The sequence below is a fragment of the Nicotiana tabacum genome, chromosome 23 (assembly GCF_000715075.1).
Source record: "Nicotiana tabacum cultivar K326 chromosome 23, ASM71507v2, whole genome shotgun sequence".
Classification (NCBI taxonomy): Eukaryota; Viridiplantae; Streptophyta; class Magnoliopsida; order Solanales; family Solanaceae; genus Nicotiana; species Nicotiana tabacum.
In genome coordinates, this window is record NC_134102.1 from 128,093,105 (window position 1) to 128,104,926 (window position 11,822).

Genomic DNA, 11,822 nt, shown 5'->3' on the forward strand with positions numbered 1-11,822 from the left:
TGTTAAATTTAAAGTTTAAGATTTGAAATACATAGAATTAAATCTCTCAATTCAAACAAAGCTTAAACAAATTAAGGACATGTTTGTCCATAGATTTTTTTTTTTCCTTTTTCTGATTTTTTTTAAAGCGTGTTTGTCTATGTAATTTTGTACGCTTTCGGAGATTTTTCCAAAATGAGATTTTCAAAAACAAAAAGTTGTTTTGACCACTTTTTTTTTCGTCACTCCAAAATTGTAATATTTTTTCAAATGAAATGTATATTTAAATATAATTTAAAATTTCAAATATTATTTTTCAACTTAACTCTAAATATTAGTTTTTTCCAAAAATTATAATTTTACGTCAAAAAGCCTACTAACTTTATGTAGTGTCATGTTGTTTCCATCACGAGAACCTATTCACACTCCTAATACAAACTAAAATAGAAAATATATCAACAAAATGAAAAGAGTTTGAGATAATAAGTTGACAAAGGGATAAGAGGGCATAATAGTCAAAGCAGGAAAAGATTTATAACGTTATATCTCACCCAATCGGACCGCCCATACCCGTCATTTCAAAAAATTCGGATCTTTCTGAACACAATCAGTCGTCTCGCCGCTACTAACCAGTCTCACTACTTACTGCTAAATAGTACTCTTTTTTCTGTCTTTTCCCTATCCCAAATCTCCATGAAAAATCGTTACGTCCCTTATTCTTCCAATTCTTCTCGTTTTTCTATACACTGACTAGGGCTTTTCCAGTGTTCTATTATTTTCAAATCTCGCAGCTCGAGATCACCGTTTCTGTGTGAGAAATCACGCTGAGAGAGAGAGAGAGAGTGTGTGTGTGTGTGTTTGAAATGGAGGAAGAGATGATGGAGGATATGGTTGAGTATACGTTTACGGTATTGGAGATTGACCTCGATTACGAGTATGATGCTCCGCGTTACTTTGATTTTAGCCATGATGAGTCTCTGCCTGAGACTCGTCAAGCTGAGAGCTGGTTTGAATCTGCCGGAAGCTATCCTCCTTCTCGTAAGTCACGTTTTATCTGCTTTTTCTTATACTCAAAGTTTTTTGTTTTTGTGTGCTGAATTTTGGTGTTTATTTGATTTTCTAGAACTTATTTTTTGATTTCCTGCTCATTTCTAGCTATTTCTTACAGGTCACTGTAGGATCAACTCTACTATTGCGATAATGCCAATGCTATATTTCTCACGTTATATATTTTATATTTTTAGCTTTTTCCGGACAAAGTATTTTAGCTTTTCCTGTTCATCTGTTTTTTTATTAATGTCATTATTTTTTAAAAAATATACTATTCATTTTTAGCATGATTACTACCTTTGTGGTCCTACATATTGTGGAAGTGCAAATGTATTGTAAATATCTATTAAGAAACAAAATTAGATTTTTAACTATATTTAGAAGAACTCTCATCGATTTTCAGATTCTAATTGCATTTTCATTGATGTAACATCTGGTGTGACAAACTGAAAGTTTGTATCGTCCAAGTAATCTGTCAAAATGGGAACTTTTTTTGAGTTTTTTTTTTTTTTTTCTAATAAAAAGAGCTGGAATCTCCTCTATGCTATTTTCCTTGATGTATTGAGCATTATATGACACTTCTGGTTTGCTTTTTTTGGTTTTTTTTGCTTTAGTTTTGGTTAAGGATCTGTTTAACATTACTTAGGTTAAACCTCATTCTAGTAAAATTACATTTGAAAATTTTGACACTATGACTGATATTTGTTCTGTGTTGTTTAAGCTTTTGTCACTAGGTTAATTCTGAAGGAGGACGATTTGCTGGAAAGCATTAATGTTTCTCCGAAGACCAAAGTTGATGAGAACATGAGTTTATCAGATAGTGATTCTGATATTGAGGTCGAGCAAGGGGTTCCTGGTGCAATAAAAGGTGTTTATTTTGCTTGAATTTTACGGTCTACTGTTATACCAGAAATTTTATATGTTCCTTCTTCGGCGTTGAGCATTTTCTTTAGAAGTTAATAATCATTTTGAATCTTTCACTAAAACTTTGCTGAGATGCAAGCTATTTCTTTACACTTTCATCTGAAAGTACACTCTGCAATAGGGTAAAAACAGATTCTTTGTATATATACAAATTTTTGAATCCGCTTGAAGGAAAGAAGCTTTTAGTGTAGTGGCAAAAGTGGTTTGAAAATTCTAAATGTGGCATCTTGACATTCTTTTTATCCCCTTGTTAGAATTCTTGGCTCCGCCACTAATACTGATCGAGACTCTTCAAAGCCTTAGTTATAATAGAAGTTAAAGCTTACAAGATGCTAAGGGAACATATGACTGTTCCTTCATTCGGTGCTGATGAGCTGATTTTATAAATAGAAATCTAAAACAAAAAGTTGTGTTATTATACCAAATCCTTATTTTGTCCTTTATTGTATTGTCCTAAATTTTGCAATAAAAAAAAGTTTTCGTTGTTTAGCACTTTCGGTCCATCTGATCTATGTAGCTTTTTTTCCCTCTCAAAAGAGGAAGTGTTTTTGCTAGTTGTTTACTTTAATAAAGCAGTCTTACTTTGGTAATTCTCTACAACCTTCTTGAACTGATGTGATAATACTTACTCTTGTTTGCTCCCTTTGACCCTTGGGATGACCCACTTGGCTTTTTCGGTCTTACAAAAGGATTAGTCTCTCTAAAAATGGTAAAAACCGCATAAACAATAAGATTCTAAACACTCATTTGCTTGTGCTAATAAGATCCAAAAAAACATGGATATACCTGATGCTGAACTTAATTGGTGTTCGCATAATTATGCCTTTGTCACCAGTTCTATTAACTGATTCAAAACTAACCCCGAAGCAACTTGTTGCTGTAAATCCCTCAAACTTTGAAGACATGATTCATTAGCATCCACGTGCATGTAAAGATGGCCACTTCTAGGTCCTACCTTTAACTGCTTATAATGAATATTGCTGTTTTTATCTTTATGCCTGCTTGCACCAAAAAAGAGGTTTCAAACTGATATGCTCAAGTTTTCTGTCTGATTTTGTTTTACAGAAGGCGAGGGGAACAATGCAGGACATTCTGTTAACTTAGAAATTAGCAATGCCGAGAAACTTTTAAATCAACTAAGGCAGCTGCCTTCAGGTGCGTTTAGTTTCTAATTTGACAATAGTAAATGTTTCACTTTTAATATTTAGTTTAAAGAAATATTTCTCAAATGATTAATATTCTACTCTTAAAATTAAGAATTTGTTTTTGTGCTTTCATAACTCAAGTTGGTCGCTTACATGATATGTATATGTATGTGAATGAGTATTGCGTATATGTATGCGAATGAGTATTGCCGATGGTACATCAGTATTGCCATGCAACCATGTTGCACTAGGTTTCGTGGTGTCTTTTTACTTTGATAGGTTCATATTTATATTTTGTGCCATTGGTTTGCAGGGTTGACATTCCATAATCACATGGCTAAAGATACCGCAAAAGATCAAACCAGGTGTCCGGGGAAGCCATCTTGTCCCAGGACCTCAACCCTCATGAAACCAACCGCAAGTCACTTAGCCAAACAAAACCCACTTCGTCCAGTTGGTGAATCGAGGTTGAAATTCCTGGTTTTTGGAATGCTCTGTTTAAATATAATTAAAAGAACATGCACAAAATTGCTGATAAAAGTACTGAGCTTCAGCACCCAAGGGTGTGGCCTAGTGGTCAATGAAGTGGGTGAGAACCATGAGGTCTCAGGTTCAAATCCCAGCGGAGGCAAATACTAGGTGATTTCTTCCCATCTATCCAAGCCTTGGTGGATAGAGTTACCTGGTACCTGTTGCTGGTGGGAGGTGGCAGGTATCCCGTAGAATTAGTCGAGGTGCGCGCAAGCTGCACCGGACACCACGATTATCAAAAAAAAAAAAAAAGAGTTAGAATGTGTAAATCTTCAAAGAGCGAGAGATCTTCTAAATGTGTTGTTTATTTTATTTTTGTATTCCACCTTTTAGTGAATGCTGAGCAAACTCTTGCCACTTTGCATGTAATTGGTTGTGAATAAACCTTGTTTGGTCGTACAGAGGACATCATCACTGGCCTTGCTAAATACTTTACTGGTCTGTGGTCTCTTTGAAACACCTCTTTCTCCGGTATGCTAGGTTAACCACATTTTTGGTTGAGAAAAATGGAACAAGTTCTGCTGTGGTTGAGACTCAAGCTGCCAAGAGACAAAAACTTGAGAGTGGTCATCTGCGGAAGGTATCTTTTATATTTTGCCCTTTGGATTTTGCTTCTCTGCATTGTGCCATATTAGTGATGAGTCTCAATAACTATTAATTTGCTGCTTCCACCTTAGCGCTACTTTTCCGTTACCGGGATCATGATGAATTTTGGAGTTATATTTTCTGCTAATTAATTGAATAAAATTTTAGAGGTTGAGAATTTACGTGGGAAGTGTATTACATGTTGGAATTTTGGCACTTCTACATATTGGAGTAGATTACAAATAGTGGTAGACAGAGTTAGTTTGTTCTGGCTGGAAGGTAAACACGACCCTTACCCAAAAAGTAAATTTGAAACATTTCTTGGTCTTCTCATCTAGTCAGTCGGCCAAGTTTTATTCCAGCTGTGCAATCTCGTCAGAAAACACTAATGCATCCTCGCTCTTTCTAGTGTTCAAGTCTATTTCCTCGTCTGTGGACCTTTTGCATCTCTCTCATGTTAGATTGCTCATTTTTGTTGAAAAATATCTGTTTCTGCTTTACAGGTTGCTGAAGCAAAGCCTGTGTTTAGTTTTGTTCACAAGGCACCTAAGCGAGTAAGTGTTTTCTCTCTGTTCTATTATCTATTTGCTCATAAAAAAAGTTAGAAGTTTTCATTCATGTGCAATTAAACACTAGTGGCTTTGTATTTTCATTCTTTTGGTCATGTCTGTCCTTTATATTTTCCCTTTACCTGTGATATCTTTTCTTGAGTTGGCAATGTCTTCCCTTATGCCCTTATATGAAAATGGAGGGAATCTTGCTTCAGCTGTTTCATTTGATCGTATCTGTTCTTTATATTTTTCCTATAGCTATGAAGTTTTTTGTTCATCATAGTAGTTCAAAGTGTGAGCTCCCATATTTTTTACTTAAATGATGCCACTAGTAATATATACCTTAGTTTTCAATTATTAGCCAGACCCACATTTGAGTGGCTGAAGAATGTCTTTAGTACAAAGTTTTGGGGAATCCCTAGTCTAGAGCTCTGAGTTTATAGATCTTTAACCATAAAGAACTTTTGGTGATGACTGGATATACTTGTTGTATTGGAGTTCAGACACAAATTTTGAACAATCTTGCAGGATGGAAAAGTTGATGGCAACAACACATTGGCTAAGCCCAGAATAACTATTCCTAGAGAGCCTGAGCTTCAAACAACTCATAGAGCACAAAGAGCAAGGTTGATTTCATTAACTGGTTTCAGTTATCTTTATACTGTCTTTGAGGACCATTGTCAACATGTTAACATGGCATTTCAATTTCAGGCCAAAAGGTAGTGAACAAGCAGAAAATTTGGCGCCGACAGCTATCCGAAGATTCAAAGCTCTTCCACTGAATAAAAAAGTTAGTAAGCATACTTTCTTAGAGGCCATTGCTTCATCTGCATGTTATTGACAACTCTCTATCTCACAGATCTTGGAAGGTCCTTCTATGCCTCCAAAAAGAAGCAATCCACGACTTCCGCAGTTTCAAGTAAGGAATCAGACTGGTGTCTTTGCTTCTTCTCCGTTCTTAAATTACCAGCTCCATTCATATTATACTGTCTGGCCTATGACTATGGGAATTAGTCACTTGTATTCCATGAATTTTCACTTAGTGTAGTGCTTGTAAGCATAATTCTGCTGCTAAGTGAATTTAAATTTCTCTCTTGACACATTGTTTTCAGGAATTTCACCTGAAGACGTCAGAGAGAGCCGTGCAACATCGTTCAGCCGTTTCAACTTCTGCAGCCAATTCTTCTACTAGTAACAAGGTTACGTATCAGTTCTTATCACGTATTGTGCTTATGCATACACACTCTACTCTCTAATTTAGCTTAAAGGGCTGAACCAGCGAAATTGGAAACTGAATAGTGGCAACAACCATCACAGATTTGGGAGCTTGTAGTGTTTCCCTCTTTGTTGGTGGCTTCTTACAATTGTGGTTTTGCTAGCCTGGAATATTACATAAAAGTGCAGTTCTGATGAAGTCTAAGGTTCTGTTTGCAGGTGTTGCAGAAGCCCAGTAATAATTCAACCATGGAATGTGGAAATAGAGAATTCAGAAGGTGAATCTTGATATACTTGTGGAATTGTATCTCTCATATATTTATGTGTATATGTGTTGAATAGCAGCCTATGTTGTTATCACAATTCTCTCTATGTTGTCGTTGTTACATTTTTTTTTTCAGTTAAAAGATTGATTGTCAATGACTGTAACTGTAAATTATTTTAATGGTGTGGGTGACTAAGAAATGGTAACTTTTGTTTATCAGAGATAATCATGTAGAGGCTCCAAAGCAGGAGGAATCTACGTCAACCTACAACTTCAAAGCTCTTCCCCTTAATAAAAAGGTACGTTTAAGAAAATTCGGGAAGATTTTATATGAGTTATCTGAACTGAACAACTATTTGTTTTATATAGATCCTATCAAGTAAAGGAGACATTGGAGTGTTCCGAAACACCAAGAGAGAAACCACAGTGCCAATGGTTATACCAGACATGTCTAGACTTTTCAGTTGTAATTGTTATGTTTGAAATTCCAATAATGACACATAAATTGCTTTGCCTCTGCCGCAGGAGTTCAATTTTCATACTGAAAAGAGGATTCATCATAATCCGCCAATTGATCTGTTTAATAAGGTTGAATATTTTACATCTTTACTTTGAATGTTTAACAAGGTTGAGTTACATCTTTACATGGTTTGATGTGTTTTTTTGGGACACAATATTGCAGCTTTTACTATACGATTTTCTATTCTTGTGTCGTAGATCATCAAATTGTGATAAATCTTTCTTGTTTTTTATCAGCTATCTCTTACATCTGAGCCCCAACCTGCTGGAGTGCAGTTGAAAGCACAAAGACCATCCTTCTTTCCGTCAAAGGTTCCATTTATTTCTCCATTTTCTTTTTCTGATCTCAAATAATTTAACAGTGTATGGATTTTTGATTTTGTACGTCTTTTTGGTACAAGGGCTCTAAAGAAAATAGATGGGCTTATTTCCAACAAAACCATGAGGTAAACTCTGTTTATTCCCTGGTTGCTAGCGTTTTCAGTCTACATTCATGTTTCTAATTGGCTTTTCAAGTAGCAATATTTTCAGCATTATGTTTATAATTAACTTTAATCAGCTCAAAATTCTTTTTTTTTATAGATAGTACACACAGAGAAGGGTAAACTAGCTGATCTTAAAAGTAAAGCCAATTCAGTTTGGTAGTGATGTGGGGATGACTGAAGTTTGTCAAGTCTCTAGCATCATCAACAGGTACACAGTTTTGCTTTCTTCTTTTTTTCTTGATAATCAAAAAATCCAGAGGCACAGTGGCGAGCGCACAGTTCGAAAGTCCATGGAACTCGTTGGGCTCGCCACTCTACCCTTATCCACTTAAATATAGGCTTTTGTTTGTGGCAGGGTTCGAATCCATGACATGCTCGACCAAACTCCAAAGCCCTGGGACAGTTTTGCTTTATCTTCTTACGTGATCCAACTTATCCCATTAACCTATATTTCAATTCTTGTAGGAGTTTGGGCATTCGTTAGAGACATAATGCAGCACATTTCTTAGTGTTGATGAACCCTCTTTGCTTGATTCAAAAGGCAGACTGAGGCGATGCAGTACATAAAATCTGTCTGAAATTGTCAAGTGTGTCCGAATGTACACCCCAGCTTTATAATTTTTATGTAAAAATCAATATCTACACATGTAAAAGGTTAAATACAAACGATGATGTTAGTCACCGTGTCATCATGTGAATAAAAATGAGTAAGTGTTGTTTAGTGGGAGCTGTTCAGCTTTATTTATCAATTTTCTTTAATTTTGCTATGTTATTTTCCAAGAGAAGAAAATAGATCTAGTAGTAGCTTCTGAAGAAATTCTGGAGTAATTTGATTGAGCTCTGAAGATTTCAAAAGTTATAAGCAATGACGTGGTTAGTTTGTTGTCTGGTGGCATACTACAATCAGGCTGGAAGATTTTGAGTGATTAACTATATTATGTATCAAATGCTGAAGAAATTAGATAATTACAAATTTAATAGATTGCTCATTTTTGGCTACTGATATTGAATCATTCAGACCGATGGGACTATATTTTGACTAAAATGACTATATGATGGTAGGAAAGGCTACTAGACCTATTAATTGTTTCCTCTTTTCTGGTCACTGTAATAGGAATGTCTGCTTGTTGTCTTTAGGACTAATTGCTTGATTATGTATTGCTGCCAAGTACCATATTCTACAATTATATGTGGCACTTTTGATTTGCTATCATTTCTCCTCATCAGAGACAGACTCTTTGTCTCCTGAATGATGTTTCCTTATTGATGTGACAAATGAAAGAGGGGACTGTTTTGTCCAACGTTTCATCAAAGGCTTCTTATCTTTGTTGTATCTCTTCTTTGTTATGGCAATGGCAAGATCATTGGGGAACAAGGTCTGCCACACAAAAGCATGTAGAAGAGTGGAGACAAATAATATGCAGACCATTGTTGTCGACATGAACGAAAGGGCCAAGGCCAGAGCCTTGGTTATGAAAGATGGGACCTCCTCTGCATACTTTATGGTTGCTATTGAAACTGTGGTCATTGGAAACGTATATGACCACCATGCAACTGAAAATCTGCAGATAGTCAAGATATTAGTAACTCAAAGAGACGTGTTTTTCTCAAAATTCTAAACTTTTGTGCTGTTCTCTTCTGTTTCAAGGATAAGAAAATCACCTGAATCCTGTGAAGAAGTTGGGACGTACAACCAACGACAAGTAGAGAAATAATGAAATGAAGTAGCATGTCCTTGCCAAGCCATCAAATTCATCATAGATAGCACCCCAAGCAATGCTAGCTGCAGCTGGAGTTGCAATGAACATGGAATAAACAGGGTGCAGTTCCTTAGGCAACGCTTCACTTGTTGGCAACCTCTGATATAATGTGACAAACACCACAAGGTAATGTGCAAAGCCAATAGCCCACAAGAACTTGCCAGGCTCCTTCCATCCCACTTTAGCAGCCAAAATGGCTCCCACGAAATTCCCAATTACAGAAAGGTGAGAAGATGGGTTGGCTACTTTACTAAGACGCCTTTTCCCTCCCGAAAGCCATTGGCCATAGATTTTGAGATTGAGGAAGAAGATAGGGGCTATGAATACACACCAGATGGCTGGGTGAAGAGTTTCTGGGGCTGTTTTAGGCGGTGTACCTATGGCTAAAAACATGCAGACAATCCATGGAGCAAAAAAGAAGTTGACCCTCACCGGATGAGAGTATTCTCTCTTTATAGCTTCAAAGTAAAGTGCACATTTGAACATGTAGGTTATGAAAACTGCAACTAGAATCCCCACGCCTAACAGCCAAATCACCAAGTTAATGAAAAGTGGAACATGGAGGAATTTGGTGGCAGGACTTAGAGCAAGAGAACGCCAGAGGATGGCTTGACTGCTAAGACCTAAGCAGATACCAAAGCAACCAATAGGGAACCTGAGCAGGAAAGGCCATTTTTCATCTTTCGGAAGAAGAATATCCTCAGAATCCTGCAGAAAAGATCGTAATACTGAATAACAATTGAGTTAACATCTATGCAGTGACAGTGCAAAATAATGCACACTAGGATCATCTGAAAGATAACTACAAGTATTCATCCATAAAAAATGGGATTGATAACTTGGAAAATGATATCATGTTACCTGTTATAACAAGTTAAAATACATTACTACAATAACAACAACAGAAGATCCAGTCTAATCCCACAAGTGAGGTCTGAGGAGGGTAGTGTGTGCGCAAACGTTACCCTTACCTGGTAAGGTAGAGAGGCTGATTCAGGTAGATCCTCGGCTCCAAGTTAAAATACATTGAAAGTGTAAAATTCTTTACATTGCCAGTGTAAGAAAAGGGCAGCCCGGTGCTCAAGGCATCTCAGACCTACGCATGATTCGGGGAAGAGCCACACCCCAAGGGATGTGATGTAAACAGCCTACCCTAATGCAAGCATTAGTGGCTGCTTCTACGGCTTGAACCCGTGGCCTATATGTCGCATAGAGACAACTTTACTGTTGCTCTAAGGCTCCCCTTCCGTCAATGTAAACATCATAACAATTTTATGCATTCATCGTTGAAGTTTTGGAAATGAGAAGTTGATAAATACCTTGACTTGATCAAGTTCAGGTCCTCTAAGGGCATCAAAGTATCTTCCAGCAGGTACACTCTTATTGACATTTTCATCAATTCCTCCTTTAACATTATTGTTCTGAAGATCAATTCCACTCTCTTTTCTAAGTGGTATCTTTGATGATTGCCTAACAAGAGTAGATTTAGTCCTAAACATGCTGAAATCTCCTTTATTTCTTGCTTCAATACCAGTTCCATTAACACCAAATCCTCCAAAACTCTTCCCACTTCTTCCAAGTACTTTTCTCTCATTTTTATCTTTAGAAGTCTCTCCATTGAGTACAGAGAAGCCTGTTTCTAGTGACACTTGCCTGCTGAAATTCCTAGGAGCACTTTTTATTTCTCTATTTTTCGTAGGCCTGTTGAATCGCTTGTCTGATTTATCAGCCATATTAGAAGTGTTGTTGTTTTCTTCCTTATCTTCTTCCTCTTCATGCAAGACTTCATGAATGTCAACTAGATGGTTTCCTACAGAATTTGATCCTACATTCATTTTGCCCCCTTCTGTAGTTAGCGATAAATGGACGAAATACTATTCTTTATTGCCTGCTATAATAAGCTTTTTGTTTTGTTTTTTACGTGCATTTTTATGGTTCCTCAAACATGGGATAGATCACGAGAAATGTGAAAAAAGAACTTGTGTAGGTGGTGGTTATCAACTAGGATGATTAAGTTGAAATAGTAGCTAGTTAATGTGAAAAAGTGTAGCTTTTAAGTGGGGTTTCTCGTGAGGATGACTTCAACAAGCAGTTTGTGGTTTATAAAGAAACCATTATTACATAGAGGTATTGAATATGACAATGTCTAATTTTATGGTTTGGAAAAAATAAGTGATGCTCTGCATTTGAGAGGCACAGTTTCTTGCATTTCACGGATCTAAACAACAAAAGGGTCAGTGTAATAAGAAAGTGGCATTGGTTATGGGCTTACCTCACAGCTAGGGTGCCTTAGCTAGCAAAAACAGTAACATTGGCTATTGGGAAGGTGGGTTCAAATGGTAGTTGAATCTTGATTACGACCACTTATAGTCATAGCCTAGTAGTATCGGTCAAAAATTTTTGCTGAATATATGTTTTAGATTCGTGGCAGAGCCAGAAATTGTTATAAGGGGACTTCAAAAATTTGCAAGAATACTAGACTGGGATTTGAACCTGCGATCTAAAGGAATTCTTCATCCACTCATAGAAGCTTCATTAAGCAGATTCAATAATTTATATATATACCGAATTTTTTTGTTTAATCATATTTGCACAGTATAATTTCACGACGGAGAAAATTCAATTGAACTCCTTTGGACCACATAGTTCCGCTCCTATTTTAGAAACTTCTATTATCATCCTTACCTGTATCCGACCCCCATGTGATAAATAAAATTGAAAGAAAATCTTGGCTAAACACATATCACATGACCCCTGTGATATGAATTATGAATTTTTCATCATCGTCCATTCAATGCTTGGCCACAGCACCA

General features: G+C 36.5%; 2 protein-coding genes across 7 annotated transcripts; one reads left to right on the forward strand and one right to left on the reverse strand.

Moving 5' to 3' along the window:
• The first annotated feature begins 633 nt into the window (after positions 1–633).
• LOC107809530 (protein TPX2-like) lies at positions 634–7,968 on the forward strand. 6 transcript variants are annotated; one of them, XR_012705914.1, is made up of 18 exons: positions 634–1,017; positions 1,751–1,897; positions 3,019–3,108; positions 3,412–3,565; positions 4,110–4,209; positions 4,718–4,768; positions 5,294–5,391; positions 5,477–5,555; positions 5,625–5,684; positions 5,878–5,964; positions 6,200–6,258; positions 6,466–6,544; positions 6,615–6,680; positions 6,771–6,833; positions 7,002–7,076; positions 7,176–7,210; positions 7,347–7,457; positions 7,715–7,741. XR_012705914.1 is itself a non-coding variant. In XM_016634180.2 (18 exons), exons 1-17 carry the CDS (start codon positions 843–845, stop codon positions 7,407–7,409), a joined length of 1,491 nt encoding a protein of 496 aa, XP_016489666.1. In that variant the 5' UTR covers positions 634–842; the 3' UTR covers positions 7,410–7,457; positions 7,715–7,968. The 6 variants fall into 6 exon arrangements, 4 of the variants coding, with proteins under 4 accessions (XP_016489666.1, XP_016489667.1, XP_016489670.1 ...); XR_012705915.1 differs by lacking the exon at positions 7,715–7,741 and adding an exon at positions 7,605–7,630; XM_016634180.2 differs by having other exon boundaries at positions 7,166–7,210; positions 7,715–7,968.
• Positions 7,969–8,165: 197 nt separating this feature from the next.
• On the reverse strand, positions 8,166–10,998 carry LOC107809529 (guard cell S-type anion channel SLAC1). Its single transcript, XM_016634179.2, has 3 exons — positions 10,329–10,998; positions 8,912–9,717; positions 8,166–8,811 (listed from the first exon to the last, which is right to left on the reverse strand). Exons 1-3 carry the CDS (start codon positions 10,842–10,844, stop codon positions 8,460–8,462), a joined length of 1,674 nt encoding a protein of 557 aa, XP_016489665.1. The 5' UTR covers positions 10,845–10,998; the 3' UTR covers positions 8,166–8,459.
• Positions 10,999–11,822: the final 824 nt, after the last annotated feature.

Bases quoted from the DNA above. Each gene is read 5' to 3' on its own strand.
- LOC107809529 (XM_016634179.2), bottom strand. From the start codon at position 10,844: ATGAATGTAGGATCAAATTCTGTAGGAAACCATCTAGTTGACATTCAT. The intron at 9,718-10,328 runs GTATTTATCAAC...TCTTTTCTGCAG, and splicing joins CTGAACTTGATCAAGTCAAG to GATTCTGAGGATATTCTTCT. The intron at 8,812-8,911 runs GTGATTTTCTTA...GACTATCTGCAG, and splicing joins AACTTCTTCACAGGATTCAG to ATTTTCAGTTGCATGGTGGT.
- LOC107809530 (XM_016634180.2), top strand. From the start codon at position 843: ATGGAGGAAGAGATGATGGAGGATATGGTTGAGTATACGTTTACGGTA. The intron at 1,898-3,018 runs GTGTTTATTTTG...TTTGTTTTACAG, and splicing joins GGTTCCTGGTGCAATAAAAG to AAGGCGAGGGGAACAATGCA. The intron at 5,556-5,624 runs GTTAGTAAGCAT...TCTATCTCACAG, and splicing joins CTCTTCCACTGAATAAAAAA to ATCTTGGAAGGTCCTTCTAT.